At 39.1% G+C, this 22,565-nt stretch overlaps 2 protein-coding genes across 2 annotated transcripts in view; both read left to right on the top strand.

Moving 5' to 3' along the window:
• Window positions 1–16,781, top strand: part of LOC121307826 (filamin-A-like) — a 39,798-nt gene extending 23,017 nt beyond the window's left edge. The window contains exons 28-29 of the mRNA XM_041240110.1: window positions 16,278–16,283; window positions 16,757–16,781. Coding sequence (XP_041096044.1) covers window positions 16,278–16,283; window positions 16,757–16,781 — 31 coding nt within the window. The remainder of the gene's footprint in view (window positions 1–16,277; window positions 16,284–16,756) is intronic.
• LOC121307849 (protein bicaudal D homolog 1-like) lies at window positions 3,103–6,743 on the top strand. Its single transcript, XM_041240146.1, has 2 exons — window positions 3,103–3,484; window positions 5,760–6,743. The coding sequence occupies exons 1-2, from the start codon at window positions 3,263–3,265 to the stop codon at window positions 5,763–5,765; spliced, it is 228 nt and encodes a 75-aa protein (XP_041096080.1). The 5' UTR covers window positions 3,103–3,262; the 3' UTR covers window positions 5,766–6,743.
• Window positions 16,782–22,565: the final 5,784 nt, after the last annotated feature.

Here is a 22,565-nt window from a genome sequence, read left to right as displayed (position 1 = left end):
TTATTTATCTACACTCGCCTCGCCTCCCCTTTCCCATGCATGTTTCCTCCAATGATGTTTCAGTTCCATGTTAATCAGTGTTTTTTGGGGACCAGTCTGCTGGGATAATCAGACTTGTGTGCCAGCAGGCTGGGTTTCAGAAGTTACACAATATGAGATATAATTGGGTTACACCCTCTACTTCCACTCCATCAGATCATGCCTGCCTTGGTGTACAGTTAACCCTTGCTACAGGTTCCTGGACAGGGTAGTTAATTCTTTTCAGGTTGTTGTGTATTGGGCAAAAGCAAATATGCATTTATTCATTTTAAAGGAAAGCATTGCTGTGCTTTACTAGAGGTGGAAGTGGTACATTCTGAGCCTAACAAGTTTGATTTCTTCATAAATACTATAACCTACCAAGAAATACAAAAAGAAAATGGATTCTCAAAATACTACGACTACTTTACTTTCAGAAGGACATCAGTCTAAAAGAAGTTATACAGCACATATTTATGTTGGCATTACAAGATTACAGGGGACTGCTGTAGGGGGTCTAGTTAGAAATAGTTGAAATGACGACCTCAGATGGAAAGGCCAAGGCTGTCTACACCCTGAAGTTTACTGTGGACAGAACAGTGATTCTGTGGGGCCGTATACAAAATTATAATCTACACCCCAAGTAACTTGCTGTGTTATTTCTTAATTGTTCTCATTGGAGGAACATTCATTTGTCATTTATCCCAGAACAATCACTGTTTTTAATGTTGGCTTTCCACCTGGCTGTGAACAGAGTAGTAATAGGAGGATCATTTTACCTGGTTATAAACATGCTCACACCCAGCTTTCTTTATTTTTCCTTTTCTGGACACCCAATATCCGTAACAATAAAAACTAAAAAGATATATCATATGATGAGCAATATAACTTTTTCAAAGAAAAGTCTCCTGGTGATAGAGCTGTCCTAAAAGCTTTTTTTAATTTTTTTACTGTTGTTTAAACCCATTAGGACAATGTCCTAATACAGAGAAGAGTCCCAGACAAAACCTCCTGATGCAATTGCTCTGTGAATAGATGGGTTGAGCTGCAGATTTTGTTTTACTGAAAAGAGTAATGACAGTCCAAAGTGAATGTGATAATTGTAATAAAATTGTAATAAATCCACTGGTCTATCCAAGTTCATACTTGATAAGATGGAAAACGGAAACAGGGCAGTTTGCATTAGGTAGTTATTGCTGGTAGCATCAGCTGCTGGTATTGATATTCTCCAGAGTAAAATCAAAAGTTGACAATGTAGAGTGGAAAATTGCAACCATCAGAATCTTTGCACATATCCAAGATTCAACACTCCAAGTTGTTTGGTTATTGGACAGATTTCAAAGAAAAAAATATATATATAACTCCTGGCACTGGAGTCCCATACAGATTTTTAAAAAATGGGTTACAGGTTGAAGAAGATGAAGACGACGACTATTGTTTCACATTTCTATTTTGGTTCCATAAGGAAGTAGGCTTGATTTAACAACCATTAAGGAATGTAAAACTGGAGTGCCAACAAGGCCTGCTTAACCAAGGAAGATTAGTGAGCTGTGGAGGAAAGTAGTTAACAGGAATCCTATTACAGTTCAAAACTGAACATGATCTGTGAGGTACTACATCTTTGAAAAGCTCTCCCATACTTTCTGTATCTATATGAAGTCTACTAGTTGATTAGCCCTCATTGTATATATTGTCATAATTTAAACAGCAGTGCTTTGTGTGTGTGTGTGTGTGTGTGTGTATATATATATATATATATATATATATATATATAAATATAATATACACTTTTTTTGTTTTGTCACATATTGCATTGTATACCTACAGTAGCTAAGTATTTGAGAGAATTCTGTGTTACATACGCAGGGAATTTAAATTAAATGCAAAAAGGACAGCAACACAAATGTGTAATAAGATGCTAGGCTCCCAGTTTCCTTCTCATGTCCACTGCATTTATTGAAATGGTGCCGTGTCAGTTTTTTGGGAGATTTAATTCTTTTTAATGCACATTAATCGCACGCCTGTCTTAACCCTCTTAGCACACTGTAATTCATTTCCTGTGGCACCTTTTTAGTGCAGGATATGTTTAATATAAAATTGTCATGGAACCGCATTATGTAGCAAAGCACTCAAACTGGATGACTTGTGAACAGGACTGTAACAGGGAGAGATCTGTGCTGACTCTGCTGGCGTGTTCACGGGCTGCAGGAAGAGGGCGGCAGTCGCCCAACAACCGCCTGTGAGTCATGGCAGTGACACGGGGAGGTGGGAAAGTGTGTGTGTGGACTTTCCCCCTCTCTGAATGGCCGAGAGGCGGGTCTTGGGTGATTGTCGGTCCTATAAAATAACGCTCTGTTGTTTCCTCAGTGCTGCCCACTTAGACGCGCTAAGGGTGCGGACACTTTGATTCGGGACCGGGAATCAGCGAGACAGAGAGAGAGAGCGGGGAACCCTTGGGCAGACACCGGCGTATTGTGAAAGAGCAGGCGAGATAGCCGAGAGAGTAGGACGGTGATCCGGGTCGTGCGGGTAGCGGCGACCGGGATAACGCTGCCGAGTGCAGCACCTTTTATTTGTAGTTTTATTACTGTTTTATTTTCCCTTGTTCTTTTCGCCTTCTGTTTTCATTATTATTTCTTTGAGCACCTGCGAGTGCATTTGCGGTTCGTGTACCAGCTGTGGTATTTCCGTGGTGCTGTCTATCATCGTTGATAGGCAGCCCACGGTCAACAGTGCCCTCTGCCGGAGAGAAAAATACAAAAAAAAAAGAGCCGGTCTAAAATAAAACTGGGCACCTGTGTGGTGTTTCCCAAATACACCTATCTGTCTCCTGGTCAGTGAATTACCCACACCCCTTCCACAAGGACATTAATTTAGTTAACTTTCTGACGGTTCATTGGATAGAGATTTACTTGTATCTACTGTCAAAGCGAGTTCCAGTGTCACAGAAGGGCATCTAGTGTGTTATACCACCCTTGTGCTAAACATGCTTTCACTTCTCACTTTCTGGTCTATTGTCTTGTCCAAACAGCCAGGCAGGGTGGGTACCATACTCCATAATTATGTCATCCAGGAGTTTTTAAATCATTGCTGATGGCAGTAATTGAAAGTACCCAGCTGACTTTTCTAACCATCCTGTCCTTTGCTCCTTGTACTAGCTGAGCTTCAATTCCTTTGCAAGCTAGTCTGACCTTCCCATTCTCCTCCCTGCAGGTGTGACCAGTACGTGACCCAGCTGGACCAGATGCAGCGGCAGCTAGCGGCCGCCGAGGACGAGAAGAAGACACTGAACTCGCTGCTGCGCATGGCCATCCAGCAGAAACTGGGCCTGACCCAGAGACTGGAGGATCTGGAGACCCCTCACCCTGGAGCCAGCCCTCGACGGAGCCGCGGAAAGCCCGTCCGATCCTCCCGCAGCCCCAGAGCCAGCCCAGTCAGGCACTACCGCAGCCCCCGAGCCAGCCCAGTAAGAACCAGGCTCCCCGCTAGACCCTGTAGCTCCACAACTAGACGCACAGTCATCCCTTTCAGAGGAAAGAATACTACCTGTATCTGTATAAATAGGACAGTTAACTTCCCTGGGAGAACAGTCGGCTCGCTTAAGACATGCTGTTACCAATGTGCTGCAGTGTTAGATAGATAAGAAAAAAAAATGTGTGTGTCATATATATTAAGTGTGTGTGTATGTGTGTATGTATGTATATATATATATATATATATATATATATATATATATATATATATATATATATATATGTTATATATATAATATATATATACATAGTCACACACTACAGTATCTCTTATTTCTCCTGGTTCTTCTAGATTTATAGCCAGCACTTTTTATTGATCTATCTGCATTATTTTTTTTTTCTTGACCAGCTCCCAAATTTTAGATTTAATCAGTACTGTACATTCAAGTTTTATACCTCGGCCCGTGTTACTTTCATTGATAACAATTGATGCCAGTTCATACCAAAGTTCCTTTAGTTAAAGATAATGAGTTATCTAATTGTGTAGTTTACTGGTTTAATGCTGCATGTGTAATATGTATTATCCTTCTCTAATGCAGTACCAAATGTTGTTATTGCAGACTGACTGGGGATAAGGCATTTATTGCCATTCTCATATCCTATTCTAACCATTAACCACCATGTAGAACTAGGGGTGGAAATTTGTTCATTTAACCATGTGTTGTGGTGACAGTCTTAGTGTAACATTGACACTGTCAGTCAGATCCATTCTTCTTAATTTAACACTGGTTTTGACTTGTAATGAATTATATTAGTGGTGTAGTGTTCATTTCAATACGCTTTGGGGTGAATATTAAAGAAATACAATAAGATAAGCAAAATATTAAATTAAGCATCGTTTGACACACTGCTCTTAGGGAGGTTGCAATACGACCATCGTATGAAATTATGCATAAAATATGTCCTCTATTAAACTGTTACACTCAATAGTGACAATTTGGAAATACTGAAAAGTATTACATTCAATGACAAGCGTTTCCACTAGTCCAATTTATTCTCAATAAATCAACTGACTGCATAAAGCCTTCTGCCATCTAAAGACGGCAGCAGAATTGCTTTGCGTGTGTTTGTCTTCATGGGGATTCATTTTATGTTTGTCCAGCTGCCTGCTCTTTGTTGTTCGCCTAGAAATGATTTTCTTTATAAGCAAATTAACCAAAAATGGTCTGTCCTAGATTTTATAGTAATAGACTTTTTATTTGGATACATCTGTCTTGCTCAGGATTCCTGGCAATGACTGCTTAGAGTTTGGGACTGTGCATAATTTATAATATTGTACTTGAGTTGTGTGCAATGTTTGACCACACATATAAAGAGGTCTACAATTTATAGAATAAATAACAGAAAAGTATTGACTTGTATGTAATAACAGTGTGATTTGATCCCATGATCTTATGCCATTTTATATAAGCTTGCGAGGTTAGGTTTGTTATAAATCCTTGTATGAAGTGTCCCTCTTATGAAAGTGTGGTTTGCTTTTATTATATGTAGGTACAAAAGTAGTAAAAGTTAGAAGAGGCTGGCTATTCAGGTTGAGGTGTGTGTCTTCTGTTTCTGCTTACTGTATTTATTTAATTATATACTTCTGTCCTCTTATAATGTCATGGAGTACAGTTAGAGTAATTTTAGCTAACAAAATTTCATAAATCTTGTTTTACTCTTTTTTTTAGCTACATTAGGCTCAAACCATGTATTTTCTGTTCAAAACATGACGTGTTATTGCATAGGTTAAAGAAAGTTCTCAGTTTCTAAACCTTTTTTTTTTTTTTTTTTTTTGTCATGTCATCTGTTACACTTGCACTGCCTAGATCCTTTCACCCCAACAGTGTTCTGGGTCAAAGTATAAAGGCATGCCAGGCAACAGCAGAAGCAGCTGGTTGGTTTAATGACAGGAAATAATCCATTGAAGGGTTGAGAACAATTTCAAATGAAATGGACAAACAGGTGTAACACCATCTGGATGCATGGCTTGCAAACAGAGATGTCTTCAACCTAGTGTAGTACCAGATCTCATCATGTTTCAAAACAGCACATTTGAGGCCCTGTATCTTGAATGTCAGGTAAAATTTTATAATCAGTGACTTTTTGTGTTGGTTTCTGATGAAATGGACAGTCTGTGTATGGATTTTTAGGACACTTCTGTTAATGTGTCTGTCATCCCTATATGGAGTACTAATTTTTCATGTTTTGTTTTGTTTTTTTTTTCAGCGATGAAACCATCTGAAAAAGAACCTTCCACGATGTTCCACTGAAGCCGATTTTCTGTCCTTGGAATTCAGTTTTGTCACAGACGCTGACACCGTGCTCTCTGTCTTCTTCCTCCTCCTCATTTCTAAAATAACTGGACAAAGAATTAATTCATCCCTCGTTCCCACTGAAAACTTAATGACAAATCCAAGTACTGCAACGCTGTCCTGAATATTGAATAAACAAAACAAATGATGCTTCAAAATTGGAAAATGTTCCATTTTAAGGATTTTGCACTAATACATTGACAAAACTATGACCCTTTTTTTGTCTTACAATTTATAATGTTTTAATTGAACAGTGTAAATGTTGGTTCTAGTTTACAATGATGGCAAATAGTTTACTTTAGTGGATAGCTGTTCCTATCTGGTGATTCAATGCCACCCACACAATCTACCATTGCATATCTTTTTGAAGTGAGTATCCATATAGGAATTGGGTTACAGAAGCACACGATGGCTTTTTACAGCTCACTGCATCACCACAATTGTGAAACTTACAGCCTCTAAACTTATTTGGGGGACTTAGAACTAATCTAATCAGCCTGATTTTAAATAAGGGTCAATTGATCTAAAAATGATTTAGATAAAACAAAGAAATGATCACCAACTGTTACATTTACAATAACTTTTTTTTGTGTGCTTCATTTAAAATCCCCTATTTAAATGATATTTTAAACCACAGTTTAAAAGATCAGCTCTATCAAGTAGTTATGTCAATGTGTTTATAATCTCATACTGTTGCAGAAGGAGAATGTAACTGATTATATATTTTAGTGTAAAACTGGCCTGGATTGTGGGACACTGGCAGTTAAAATCATGCCACATACACTCAAACCACTTGAAAACTGCAATTTTTATTATTAAAAATATATATACAAAGTCATCAAGTTGCAAACTCCATTACAACGTGCCTTATGTATGTTTTATAAATGTAACTGTTGGGGGGGGGGGGGGGGGGGGATTGTATAACTAACAAATTATATTTTGTATTTTATTCACTTTTGTTTTTAAAAGCAAAAAGAAAAACTTGAAATGTTTTTTTTTTTTTTTTTTTAAAGCCAGATTGTAACTACCATTTTAACCACTTTATTTCCATAGTGGAGGTAGGTGCAGTATGCTTTGCAGACTACTGATAACGTTTGAAGGTTAAACCTAAACCTAACCCTAAAGCTGCATTTCCACTGCCACAAACCTGTTCTCAACCCCATTCTCACGTGCTGCCCTCCCCTCCATCTACAAGCATGTTCATTCAGGTCGTAGTGTGGAGAATGGGTACTAAAGCATTTTCAGGGCACGGTCCAAAACATACTTTTTTTTAAAGAAAGTTTAAAGGTCATAATAGGAAAAAACTATCTTGAGCTATCAGTGTTCAATCCAACCAGTAAATGCTCACTTGTGTATTTATAATGACAAAGATAAATGTAATAAAGCAAATAACAAATGTTTAGACTAGGAGATATTTTCACAGTCTTCATTGTCATTGTGTTTATTAGGTTTCTTTTAGGATTTCTAACTTTTGCATAAACGACCAGTTTGATTCTTACTGTCGGTGGAAATTATTATTCTCAAGAGCACAGTGCTTGGCAAAACTCATCTCGACATGCACCCAAGAATGGGAACACTGGGCAGTAGAAACAGCTTCAGTTTAACCTGGAGCTTAAAGCTTTTCCAGGGATAGAAAGAAGACCCATTTGAAAAGCAGTTTGATCCTGGTTTTACCAGGAGTTTAATCAGACACACCTATACACTCTTAGTAAAACCTGGAATCAGTGAAACTGCTATGCAGTCGGAGTCTTATTTCCATCGTTGACTTTTCAAGCAATGTTTTTCCCAAGCATGTAAAACTGTATAATCTGTGGCTTTACATAGACTGAATTCCTCTAATTTCCTCTTTTACAAGACACTGGTGATTTTTAAACTGGTAGTACTGTCTTAGCATGGCTACAGATCTCAGAAGGCTACATTTTTTATTTTATTTTATTTTTTTTTTGGCCAATTTATAACTATTCCTCTCAACCCCCCCCACCACGCACCACCTAGATTTCATTTTGTAAATGTACAGGAGTATATGAAATATGAAAAGATGTATATTTAAAAAAACACTATGTTTAGAGTTGTGCTGGAAGGTTATATTGTTGTGTTCACAGTTGAAATCTCATCCTGTTATCACATTTTCTTTCCATGAGAACATTGTCAATAAAACCCTTTGCTAGTCAATCTGTTTGCTTGCGTTCTTTTTAATGCAGTACACTCCCTTCCTCTGACAGTACAAAACTTCCTTTGAATATGAAGATCCTCCTCTGTTTTGACCAGCTACATGCGGTGTCCTTTTGGTGTTTGTGCTGAGGGATTGTAATTGAAACTGCATTGGGGAGTGCAATTCAACCAAACCATTAGATGGAGACAAAGGGCTGTATGCTGCATGCACTACTGTATTTTATATGTATTGGAGTATTCTTGTATTTAATTATTTCTTCTTAATCTTCAATACTGGCCTTTTATGTGGGAATGAGTTAGATGCATAATAAACCAAACCTAAGTTACAGTAATAGGCTGAATATTTTCTTGTGCTACTGTATGGTATTAGGAATATTATCTGATTTTATTTTTTTTGTTACTGGTTTAGGATGGTTTTTATTCTGAGCTTGTAAACTGTTTATGAACTAAATTGATAAACAAATGTTTCAATCAGAAAGCATTTTGATACATCTCCTTTTACAAAGTCTTTGAAATAGTGACATACCAGAGGACACAGACTCAGAGTATCGGAGACACTTCTTTACAGACAGCTGTGGCGAGGGTATGGAATAAGTTACCTTGAATGTCATGTTTTTAGTTGATTGCCTTTTATGACACTTAAACAACATACACCGTCTAGCCACTTTTATTAGGACCTGTACCCAATTGAATTTGGCATCACCCTGGTATTGGAGCTTGCTCGCCTGGGAGGCAGTGTGGTCCAGTGGTTATAGTCCCAGGTTTGTAACCAGAAGGTCACTGGTTCAAATCAGCTCCAACTGACTGACTCGCTGTGTGTGACCCTGTGCTCCATCCTGTGGATGAGTTGGCCTTTTGCAAGTCACTGCATATAATGCACAGTTCACAGCCTACCTATGTAAAGCGCTTTGACAGTGATCTACTATGAAAGGCTCTATTTAAAAATAGATATTATTATTTACCCTGGGTCCCTGGATGAATGCTGCAGTTTTGCTAAAGCTTGTTCTGGATCAAATCCACCCAACAAGGCTGAACAGATGTACTTTCAAGACGTCCACAGAGCCAGAATTGGGAATAGTTTGAGGATGACTGAGACTTCCATGGCTACTGTAATCCCCAGGTCACGTGCCTCTGTATTAAAGACTGAACAAGTCTCTCAAGACACCTTTCAGCACCTTAATGTAGAGCCCATGTTACGTCAGCTATGATCAAGGCAAACAATGACCCAGTCTGATGTTAGATACAGCTCCTTATCCAGTGGCCAGGCATTTTAAGTCCTTCCACTGAGGACTATAGCTGTGTTTAAAAATAGAGTTGCAACAAAACATAGTGGTAACATCTGCTTTATCCCTAAGGCCAGTGAAATGTTTTAATTTAGCAAAACTGTGGAACTGCCCCAGGCTGGGGAGGCAGGCATGCAGGTGTGAAGACTATTTGGGTGTCAAATTAACACCCCACCACCAAAAAAGATCTAAAACCTCATGCAAATGAGCAGCATTCCAGCCTGGAGCTGATGTCAGCTGGCTAGTTTAATGTGAGCATGTACGTGCTTGCGCTGACGTCCGTTCCTCACTAGGTGGAGCCATTTACATTCTTTTACTCAACAGATATATATATATATATAGAGAGAGAGAGAGAGAGAGAGAGAGATTCAGTTATAAATATGTCAGTGTTAATAAAAACACAATCGGGTCTAACTTAGCTGGTAGCACTTCCAAAAAATATATAATAGTAATAATAAACTAGGAATAGTCCAAGAAGTTAAATAGAATATGTACTATTGAACACATAATGAAAATATTAAACAAGATTATTTTTTAAAAAATGTGTATAATAAATGACTGCTGTCACTTGGCTGAGCACAGGGCTACAGTTTGGTAATTATAAGAAATGTGAAAACAAAACAGCAAAACCCGGACGATTTTAACAAAAAAAAAAAAAAAAAAAAAAAAAAAAAAAAAAAACTGAAAACGGACGCCTGACAACCCCGTCCGTATAGTAGTAATACATAAACAATGTTAGGGAAGTTACCTTTAAAAAGTAATCTGTTACACTTTCAAAGTGCTTGTAACTAGTTACAGTAACTTATTACATTGCACTTTACAGTAACAAATAGCTGCTTTTCAGGCAGTTGACATTTTCTCAGCAGATCTTTTTACCCTTAAAATGTCTGGTAACTGACAGCTGTATAACATTTTAAAGATACAATACATGGTTTTATATCTAAAAAGCTCAGCTGTACATATTAGTTTGTTTAAGCATTTGTGCAGTTATCAGATTTATCCTGGGAATCGCGTAATTTACTTCCAGGAAAGTTCCCGCAGTCAGTGTGATTACTGATCTATAAAGAGAGCCAAAAATGACACATCTTCCCGTTTAGTTGTTGTTATTTTTTTTTTCCCTGAGTGACCTCTCCCAAAAAAAGAGTAAATAACTTAACGTAATTGTTTTGTTTAGTTACTGTGCCCAGTTTGGAGTGGTTTGCTTCAACTACTCAAATAATGTGCCTGGTAAAGTTCTCTTAAGACTGTTTTTATGTTCTTGCATAAGAACATAAGAAAATGTATGAATGAGAAGAGACCATTTGGCCCATCTGCGCTCGTCCGGTTCCCAGCAGCTGTTGATCTTAGAACTTTGTCAAGTCAGGTCTGAGAAGATCCCAGTAAATCAGTATAAACAGCATGACTAGGTAACCCAATCCATCCCCTCACCACTGTGTGAAGAAGAATCTCCTTCAGCAACATGACTAGGTAACCCATTCCATCCCCTCCCCACTCTCTGTGTGAAGAAGTGTCTCCTTCAGCAACATGACTAGGTAACCCATTCCATCCCCTCACCACTCTCTGTGTGAAGAAGTGTCTCCTTCAGCAACATGACTAGGTAACCCATTCCATCCCCTCACCACTCTCTGTGTGAAGAAGTGTCTCCTTCAGCAACATGACTAGGTAACCCATTCCATCCCCTCACCACTCTCTGTGTGAAGAAGTGTCTCCTTCAGCAACATGACTAGGTAACCCATTCCATCCCCTCACCACTCTCTGTGTGAAGAAGTGTCTCCTTCAGCAACATGACTAGGTAACCCATTCCATCTCCTCCCCACTCTCTGTGTGAAGAAGTGTCTCCTTCAGCAACATGAATAGGTAACCCATTCCATCCCCTCACCCCTCTCTGTGTGAAGAAGAGTCTCCTTCAGCAACATGACTAGGTAACCCATTCCATCCCCTCACCACTCTTTGTATGAAGTGTCTCCTTCCTTCTGTCCGGAGTCTGGTTTGGTTTTACTATGTCAACTCCTTTTAAGATTTTAAAGACTGAACACCCGTCTAATTCTTGTTCTTTTTTTTAGCTCATTCCCTTAAGCCCTGCTGGGATTAGTCTGGTTGCTCGTTGCTGGACTCTCTCCAGGGTCACACTGTCTCTTTGGTGTCATGGTGACCAGAACTGGACAAGGTATTCCAAGTGCAGAATCCAGAGCATTATACAGCCTCAACACTGGAATTTTGTGAGGCTTCAAATCCTAGCATTCTGTTTGCTTTTTTTTTTTTTTTACTAACAATTTATTAACAGCGCAATCAGGACCATAATTTTAAATATTATTACTTTTTGTCTCGGTCACCACCGGGTCTTCTGCTAACACCGGTTAATCTGTTCACATGACCCTGTCTATATGATATAAGATTATAATAAATGACGAGCAACATATATATATATATATTTTTTTTTTTTTTTTTTTTTTTTTTACTGTGCCCTTCCAGTTCATATTTTCTGTGCTCTGGCTGTTATTATGGGAAACACACGCTCAAAAACACGAGCAATAGAGCACGACCTCAGCGCGATCTGTCAATCTGGAAGGCATTCCAAACGTACCTCACGTCGCTGCTGTCTCCTGTTGCTCGCGTCTCAGTGTTACATTTGTGGTTTTCTCTCTACTCTGTCATAATGCAAATCTTGTTTTAAATGTTCTAGTTATCAGAGTTCTTCCTATTTAAAATAAAAGTATCGCTGTCTAATAACGCAATGACTATTCAATGCAAGATAATCTGCCCAGTCCTTTGTAATACAAGCGAGGTAGTGTTATATATACACACACACACACACACACACACACACACACCTTAGAGGGTATAGTATGTAATGAGCATATTTTTGGGTCACATCAAGTTCATAACTGGAGTGTTTTGAAGACGGTCTCGTTTTCAACTCCTGCAGACCACTGACTTTCTTGTTATCTGTTGGGATCAGGAAAAGAATGTAAAGCCCTAGGGTCAAGTATAATTATAATTACAATTCAAACAGCAGCTGTATTTATTGAAATTGCCGTTACAAATCAAGGGAGCTGGAACTAGGGGTGCTGGGGGTGCGGCAGCACCCCTTAGCTTTGCATGGGTTCCATCATATACAGGGGTTACAGTTTTGTTGAATGGATTTCAGCACACACACACACACACACACACACACACACCCCCCGCTTTAAAAATTGTTCCAGTGCCACTGTTACAAATGCAACGTTTTTTGTGGTGCGGTATGATGCACGTTTATGCGTTTTCGCAATTTCTGACTGACGTTTCCAAACAACGATATGTTTCTTAATAACCCTTGGGCAGATTTGTTGTTTTTCGATTTGATCAGATGGTTATGCAGGCTGCAAGCTCAGCTGATACAACTACCGTTCCAAAACAGCTAGTGTGGTGGCAGCCGCAACGGCATTGCATGTGCCCCAAGAAAATATATGAAAGAAAGGAGGCTAACTGAACCACCAGAGCCCATCTGGTTCCTAGCAGCTGATTGATTTCAAAACTTTCTCAATCGCTTTTGGAGTCCAGGTGATTAGACAAGAAGCTCTTCATGCATTAATTCCTATTTGATAGTAGCAGCTTGTAAACACACAGGTTTAAAAGCATGCCACGGGTTTTGCACAGTGTCTTGGATACCTAATCCTTCTTAATCCCTGATAGGTCTGGAATTTTGTGAACGGCAAACACAGGTAAACACAAAACAAACACAGGTAAGCACAAAACAAATCGAGGAATGCGGTTTGAAGCAGTTTTGACTAAAAGCACACACCACCACCTGTGTACAAGTGCTACGTTACACCACGCAGAACTGCTTGACAGTCTAGGGCTGTTTGTTGAAATGGTTACCAGCACTTTCCTCAAGAATTTACTGCTTCAACCTCTACAGCAGCCCTCCAAAAAGTATTGGGGCAGATGCATTCATGCACCAATTGGCCCATTATAAATGCTGTTCATATTCCAATTCATATTGACGGGTGATGAGATGAGAACTTTGCCTACAAGTGACAACAACAAAGGAAATATTTCCCCTTTTATTATAACTAGCATGGGACATATTTGCAGAACCTGCCTACTTCTACATCAGTATGTTTCCGTGTGCATTGGACCCCATGCCGCTTTATTCATTTGAAGGTCATTTTTCCTGCTTTTTTCCAACCGTCTGTGTTGCTTTGACTGTGAGAGGCGCTTCAGTTTTAGTCTGGCACAGACACCTGTTACCGTAGGTTAGGTAAACCAAAGTCTATTTATTTTAGCACCATTGGTTTAAACAATCGTTGAACTAATCCTGAATGCGATTCTAAAAGGTCTAGAAAGAGCTTGATTCTAGAACGTCTAGAATATCTATATTCACCAAAGGGTGAGGCTAACGTCGCAAAGAAGACAAAATAAAAGGAAACATTTTATTATTTTTCGTTTTTTTAATTATTATTCTGAAAACATACAGATGTGCTCACTGGTAGCACATTTGAACAGGGAAGCAAGTCCTGTTTTTTCTACATTAGCTAACACTGTGGTCTGATTCTGAATAGCGTATGTCGAATGTGTGAAAACCCAAGAATTGTGTGAATTCAAGAATTTAGAAACAGCAAGACTAGGTGTGGGGATTGCATTGCCATGTTTCCTCACTCAAACCCCTTGCTTACTAAATACCGGGTATTTAGTATTTCTTTTTAAAGAGGAGATCATTGTCTATTCAGTGAACAAGTAGTATGAATGAAACTCCTCATCTCTAGTGTGCTGCTTTCCTAGAGAAATGAGAACATTTCGGGGACCGTTCTACTTTAGAGACGTCTTTCTCATTAAAATATTAAAGAGTATATTTTCTAGAGGAGACGGTTGTCTATTCAGAGATACCCGAGTATTTAATAAGTGGGGAAACAATCATTTGTTGTTTGCCAAACGTTTTAACACTTATTGTCGATTAACCAACTGAAGACTGCACTGGAAGTACATTAGAAGTAAGACTTTTTTAATATGCAATATTCATCACAGGGTAGTGTGTAGTTTATATATTCATCACAGGGTAGCGTATATTTTATACAGCATGGCAAATGCAGCCAAACCATATCTGAAATAGAATAAAATACATTTGCAAACACACACACACACGTACAACAAAGAACAAATATATATATATATATATATATATATATATATATATATATATATATATATATATATATATATATATACATATGTATATATATATATATCAGAACAAAGAAGAATCGGGAGGGATTTGATCAAAGGCTTAATTGACATGGTTAACCTTTAAACAATACTTTTATTTATTTATTTATTTATTAGCAGACTCCCTTATCCAGGGTGGCATACAGCTGTATACAAAAAATACATCTCAAGAATTACAGTACAATCAAGAGCAAGATACAGAATGCAATGACTTCAGTCCTAATAGAGCGAATACAAAACACAGTGTAATTTGATATCGGGGCAGTTCAAGAGCAGATAACAGTGTTGATAGATACATCAGGGTTAGATACGAGTGCAGGTGAAATACAAGATACTACATATTGGGTTAAGTGCAGGATTAAATACAGTAAAATAGGAAGCAGATAAGTACATTAAAGGCAGAGTGCTATATTGTCCAGAAGGGAAGAGCTGAATTTTCCAGGTGTTGTCTGAAGAGGTGCGTCTTGAGGAGGCGCCGGTAGGTGGTCAGGGACTGGACAGTCCTGAGATCCATGGGCCGGTCGCTTCACCACTGAGGGGCGAGGGTGGAGAAGAAGCGGGCTCTGGAAGCAGGGGAGCGTAGAGGAGATACAGCCAGTATTCTACTGCAGCCAGTCTTCTAGAGATCGAGTGGGGGTGTAGGGAGAGATGAGTGTCTGGAGGTAGTTGGGTGCAGTCTGCTACTATAAGAACAACACAGAAACCAGGACCAGAAGACACAGCAGGAAATGGAGGTAGATTTAGGACAGAGGGAAGGAGACACTTCTTCACACAGAATGGGGAGGGGGTGGAATGGGTTACCTAGTCATGTTGCTGAAGGAGAAACGTCACACAGAGTGGTGAGGGGATGGAATGGGTCACCTAGTCATGTTGCTGAAGGAGACCCTTCTTCACACAGAGAGTGGTGAGGGGATGGAATGGGTCACCTAGTCATGTTGCTGAAGGAGACACTTCTTTATTCAGAGAGTGGTGAGGGGATGGAATAGGTTACCTAGTCATGCTTTTGAGGCAGAATCATGAGACTCTACTTGACAAACATTTGAGATCAATTAGTGACTAGAAACAGGACAATCATTGATGGGCTGAATGACCTCTCAGTGATAAAAGTTCTTATGTACACGCAGACATCTTAGACCAACTCATTCTGATAAACCTTTTCAGTCATTCCTAATCTACTCAAACTTAAATTCTGCATTGAGCAAACGAAACAACCTTGAAGGTTAACCCTCATTAACTCGGCTTTATAGTTCCATGTGTTGTGGGTTTAAAGCATCTGCTGTTATTTTGAAGGCTACATTGACTTTACATGGTGCAGAAAAGAAAAAAAAAACTCTTCAATTGAGCTCAGAGAGTAAATCGCTTCAAATTCCATTATTTATTTTGTATTTTATTTTGTGTGTGTATGTTGTGGCTTTCTTTGGCTGTGAGTCCAGGAGCTGTTATCCAGTTCTAGCTGCACTGCCTATTGTTGGCAATTTCAGCCAACCTGTGTTTTTGTATTACAGCAATACAAAAGTGATCTAAAGTGGTACATCAGTAAAGGGTGTGTGGGGGCTAGTATTGTAGTAATTGCAGAAAGAATCACTTAATGCTATTGAAAACAAAAGAAAGATAAAATTGGGGCTACTTTTTTAATTGATAACAAGGTATAACTTGAATTAGATTTAATAAGCTTGGTTTACTCTTTTTATTTCATTATCATTGTACCCCCACGTTCCCGTGACAAAGGCATGTTAAAACATACTGAACATTACTGAACATACTGAACATTGGGGAGCTGGCTGCTTTGAGCAAGAACGCAGACCCTCCTCCCCAACAAACCTCACGTGTAATAATTAAAACAAACACAAAGTATGTGTTATTGTGCGCAAAATATTTAAAAAGCGAGATATTGGTAAAATTGTAAACTGGTTTTAGCGTCTATATTAATTAATTGTTGTACCTTAAAACACACACACACACACACACACACACACACACACACACACACATATATATATATATATATATATATATATATATATATCAAGAGCCATTTTTATATATATATATATGTCATGTTATCCAGTTTTTGACCATACAATAGTCAAAAACTTTGAAAGCTCGGTAAAAAATGAATGAATACAGTACAATAGGTCAAAAACTGGTATGTTTATTAGATTGGTTTCCATTTCTATTGCTATACATTCTTATAATACAATATATATCTAAGAATGTTTATCATGTCGTATAGATACAATGTATGTCATAAAACTGTTGGTCGTACACGTGATCACTAGGTTACAGATTTTTTTTTTTTTTTTTTAATCTATTTTTGTGCACTCCACTCACGTTCTGCTCTTCTTGTAAGCGGGAACTCCGCACCCAAAACCAGGCACGTACAAGGTTGGGCAGGACTTATGCAAATGTACTAAAGTTCAAATACCCAATCAGAATCAAAGAAGGATAGAGCTCTCACTGGCTATTGGACAGAGAAGCTGGTAAACAAGCTCCTTTAGAACCCCGCCCAGAAAATCCTGTCTGGTTGCGGTGAGAGTCTTGTGGCAATTATTGGGAGTTCGGTACATCGATCAACTGTTACGCGAATCTGATTGGTCTAGGGAGCTATCGACCAGAGAGCGCCCGTCCCCTTACTTTGTGAATCTCGTGTTAAAATGTTGTTTTCCAAACTGCAGCATCAAATCATTGTTCTAGTTGGGGAGCGGTCGGATTAAGCAGATGTGCTCGACTTTATAAATAAAACACAGCAAAATTAAATCTCAGTGCAAAGACATTTTTTAAACAAACAAACAAATAAAGAAAGAAAAAAATGGCTTGCAAAAAACTGAGCAGCCTGATGTGGCAGAAGCGGCCGCTTTGGAAGTCTGCAAAACTGCACGCCTTTGCATGTGGTTCTGTCGCTTCAAACTCAAACGGGTTGGACGAGACAGGCAAAAAGTGTTGCAAGAAAAATGCTGGCACCCCGGTACCGAACCCCGCTGCAGTGGTCGGTACGCCCACCCCGGCTCCCCAGACCCACAGGCACCAACTTGGAGGGAAAGATTCGGTGCCGGTGCCGGGAAGGTCGTATTCCTCCGCCGCTGCGAAAGTGGACTCCAAGACGTTCTTGTGGGCACGCTATAATGAAATGAAACGGCTTGTGCACGGTATGTGACTTACGTATTATTATTATTATTATTATTATTTTTTTTTTTTAAATACCAGTCTTAAATTCTGTATTTGGTTAATTTTATTAATTACACGATACTATTAGTAGAATAGCATTATGTACCGTTTCGCACGTTGTTTGTTCAACTCGGGTACAAACACAACGTATAAAGTATTGGTTTTATAAATACACAAATCCCTTGACAAAGACATGTTGCATATGATTGGCGTCTTTGTGCTGAGAAGATTGATGATTTTAAATACGTGTAAACGTCGCCTGCATTTCATTCACCTCGTTGTCTTTTATATTTTTCAAACAAGTTGGTCGGTCAAAATGCACCGTGCCACTAAACAGTGTCAGTGGTATACGACGCATGGCCCCTCATTTAGTTTTTAAATTAAAACGTTGGCGTTGGTTATTGTTCACGTGTCAACACGCTCTGACTTTTTTTTTCTGTGTCGAAAACAAGATTCATTGAAGCTCGAAGATATGCTGTGGTCGAGACGTATTTTAATATTTGAATGATTAATGCTATTCTGTATTTATTTTTTCTTTTCCATAGCGTCATTGTCGGGTCATTCACTTTTAAAACATCAGCACCCAAAGCGAGTGGCAGCCTGTAACCGTGTTTTACTTAAATTTGGAATAGATTTTAGTAATTAAATATACTTTTTATTTGTCCCCGTGTTTTTCTTTGCTTAAAGCGGAAATCTGTCAAGCTAAGAAAATATCGGGGAAATGTAAACATGTTATAATGTTTAAAAAATAGTTTTTGACAATGTCACCCTCTACAAAAATACATACCATAACATACTTAAGTACCATCTGTCCAGTCAATACATGTGCAGTACCGTGCTTCAAAACAGATGCAGCTCCTGTTATCTTTTTACTAGATAAGCAGGTCGTTTGAACCAGTGTAACACAGTGTGTAATTTACCATAAGCAAATAACTGAAGAAAATAACATTTATGAATGAGAGGAGGCTATTGACAAAGGATGGCAAAGGTTGGCAAAGGATCAAGTTGGCAAAGGATCCTACTAGTGATTCTGCCTCAACAACATGATTAGGTAGCCCATTCCATCCCCTCACCACTCTCTGTGTGAAGAAGTGTCTCCTTCATCAACATGACTAGGTAACCCATTCCATCCCCTCCCACTCTGTGTGAAGTGTCTCCTTCCCTCTGTCCTAAGTCTATCTCTACTTCATCTCCAACTGTGTGCCTCATCCTGGTTTCTGTGGTGCGCTTGAAGTATTAGTTAGGGTTGACAATTGCCAACTACTTGTAGAGATAAAAAAAAAAAAAAAAAAAAAAAAAATATAAAAATACATTATTATTCAAACAAGTAAAATATATATATATTTAATATAAATTATAATATATATTTCCCAGTGTACACTTGTGGATAATTAATTTGGTGAAGCGCATTAGATAATACTGTATATTAATTACCCAAGTCTGTCTTCACCAGGTGACAATACTAATAGTGAGGCGGAAGCACAAACTGATTATACTTATGAAGCGAATGAACGTAAACAAGTTAAAAAGTGTCGCTTGGCTAATTCGTTGGGGTCAAAAACTCCTGTCTGGTGGTAGCGAGAATGTAGCCCAGCCGTCGGGTACAAAAGCTTGCAAAGTAAACAAAGGAGTTGTCCAAACAAGATGAATAGGTAGTGTGCATTTTTTTTTTTTTGTTTGCTAGCTCAGATTGCTTTCTTGGATCAGAGCGGTGCTTTGGACCCAGTGTTTATTTTTTCAAATCTGTTTAAGTACAAAGCTTCGCCTTTCTTAAGATTGCCTCAAAAATGTATATTGTATTCATGTGAAACCAATGCTTTAGTCTTGATGTTAAATTACCAATGGCCTTGATTTTAATTTTTGTTTTCTAGTCAAACAACTCTTTCTCCAAGTTGAAATACATATTTAATGCAACTTATGTAGGCAACTACAGTGATTTTAACCACATTTTAAATTGAAACTATTTAATTTTGATTAAAAGGTTAAATAAACAATATATTGCTAAGAGTAGATCACCACACAATGATTGGTTTTATGTGGCACAAGGAGTACTTTGCTAGCTCAAAATAACTGAACATACAGGCTGAGAATTAAGTTGAAATGTTTGACATCTGCATGGTGTGTGTGTGTTCAGCTAGCACTGTGTGTCCAGCCGAGTATTTTTACTCTATATTAATAGTTGTAATTGTTAGAGTAGTTAAAAGGGGAAGATCCTAACTGAAGAAGTTCTTATATTGGATTTCCTGTTTAGCTACAAACATTTCAAAACACACACGTTTTGAGGTTAAAAGTTTTTGCAATGCAAGTTGTGCACAATTATCAAAACGTGTTGCATCTCTCAGGGTCTCTGTGCTGTAGACAGGGTGTGTCTCCATCTCTTCAGAGAAGTGCTGTGTCATCAAGCTACTCACATCAGACTAGTGCCTGTGACTCTGTAACTAAGGGAGGCACGTGTACTGTGAGGAATACACAAACGTGAATGCAGCTTGTGATGTGGAGAGGTGACTTTGCTGTGTTAAGCATGTCTCTGCCTGCTGCTGTTAAGGGGGTGAGGGAGGGAGCAGTTCAGTCTCCACACCTCAGCCTGCCCTGGACTAGAGGGAGCACCCTTTTTCTTAGGGGGATGAGGGAGGGAGGAAGGGAGCAGTTCATTCTCCATGCCTCAAGCCTTTTGAGATGTAGGGAGTTGATTTCCACCAACATGTATTGATCTGACACACACATTTATGCACGCACGTTCTCCCTCTCTGCCCACTACCAAGGCCACATGCCAGGTCAGCTGCAATTGCTGACATGGCTGTTCTGCAGGGAACTGCTCGACACAGTGTGTAATATACAGCAGAACACTTCTAATGCAGCCCATCAACCTGCAAACACTAAGCTTGCACTGTATAATCCACTTGAACTAAACAGTCCTGAATATAGAATACAGGCTTTACTGAACTGTTCACAAAAAACAGTTTATATATAAGCTGGTAGCAAGTACTGATTAATAATAATAATAATAATATTTAGTCATTTAGCAGACGCTTTTGCGACTTAGGGCTGAACTATGCATCACAACTGCTGCTGCAGAGTCACTTACAATAGGACCTTGTTTGTTTCACGTCTCATCTGAAGAACAGAGCACAAGGAGGATAAGTGACTTGCTCAGGGTCACACAGAGTGAGTCAGTGGCTGAGCTGGGATTGAACCTGGAACCTCCAGGTAACAAACCCCTTTCTTTAACCACTGGACCACACAGCCTGCTATAGACAGTTACGGTAGACAGCAACTGAACTTCAATTGCTTCCTATTTATTCTACAATATGGAAGAGCAATTTTAATATAGAGATAGTGAACTCAAGACGGGACTTCAGATTAAACAGAGAGAAGAACTCGGGGGCAGAAATGGAAGCGGAGTAGAGTCTAGAACAGAAGGCAGGAAGCACTTTTTTTTTTACACAGTTATAAATACATGGAAGATGAAGTAGAAGGATCTAAAACAATGGGAGCATTTAAAAAAAAGGTTCTGTGCTTTAAATTTAGTTGTTGTGTGTGCCCCCCCTCCCCCCTCCCCAGAGAAGAATGGTGCGCTAACAAGGGACAAGCCTTTGTTGTGGGTAGGGTTGTTAGTTTTAAAGCTAACATAAATATTTAGGTTAACTTTTGTCCAATTGGAAGGGCAAATCTAGGTATTTTATATAACACTAAGTGAAAAAGAATTTGTTGTCTCGTCATCATTTAAGTCTTTTGCGTTCAATTAAATGAAATGCAGAATCTGGCACACAAATACATGTTGCAGTAAAACACATGAATTCCGTGACGAGGTATGGCTTCCTTTTGATATTTCTGATTTGGTTAAAAACATTTTAAATATGTTCGATGTTACATTTCTAAACATCTGGAAAGCGAATGGTCAGTAACGCCAAAGAGAAGTATTCAGGGTAACTTGATCAGCTTCCTGTTGTTGGCTGCCCTTTTCAAGTTTCTTGAACACATGCCTTCCATTAGTTGCAGCTCAGGAGGGCGGGAGGCTGCAATCAAATAACTACCCACCCCCAAGGCCAAAACACTCTCCCTGCTGAGAAGATGAATAAGCGCTTCCCCACCCCCCAACAACAGAGTCCTGAAAAATGAGTCAAGAAGCACCCCTTTTAAAAGCAGACTTTACCCTAATTTACAGATCACTAGCATTGCACTGCTCATTAAGCCTTTTTAAATTAGAATGAACCAGATCCCTTCAATGAATTGTCTTGAAATGGAAAATCCAGTGTAATCTGTCTGTGTGTGTTGGCATGGGTGGGGTCGCGTGTATTTCTCTCCAATGTTTAAACTCTTGACCGGATTATCCCCAGCCAGCACTTAAAACACAGAAACCAGGACCAGAGGACAGAGCTGGAAACGAAGAGAGCTGGATTGTCAAGTCATGATAGTAATACTCAGCCAGGATCGTTTGCTGACAAAGTTTTGGGATCAGTCAGCTACTAGGAATGAATGAAAACCACCTGAAAACATTGCAGACAAAATAGCTCTTCAGTTGAGTTTTAAAAGCAAGTAGCTTAAATGACATCAGGTTTGTTTTACTGTTGGTCTTCCAATCAAGCACTAACGAATCAAAGTGAATCCTCAGTTGAAGTCTTGCTGTGCCTTTGTGGCTGTACTGAGGTGTGTGTGTCTGTTTCAGACCTGCTTCCACCGGGCGTTTGCAGCCTGCTTAACCCAGCCACGATCTACGCCAACAACGAGGTCAACCTGCATGAAGTAGACATCTACGGCTTCGACTACGACTACACCCTGGCTCTGTACTCCAACGCTCTGCACTCCATGATCTACGACACGGCCAGAGACTTCCTCATACAGCACTTCAAGGTAGGGCAGTTCAAACGCGGTGTGTGGTTCCCCTAAACGTTTGACCG

Source organism: Polyodon spathula, chromosome 59 (genome assembly GCF_017654505.1).
Source record: "Polyodon spathula isolate WHYD16114869_AA chromosome 59, ASM1765450v1, whole genome shotgun sequence".
NCBI classification, from domain to species: Eukaryota; Metazoa; Chordata; class Actinopteri; order Acipenseriformes; family Polyodontidae; genus Polyodon; species Polyodon spathula.
Note: the sequence above shows the minus strand (reverse complement) of the source record. Positions and strands in the feature narration are given on the sequence as shown.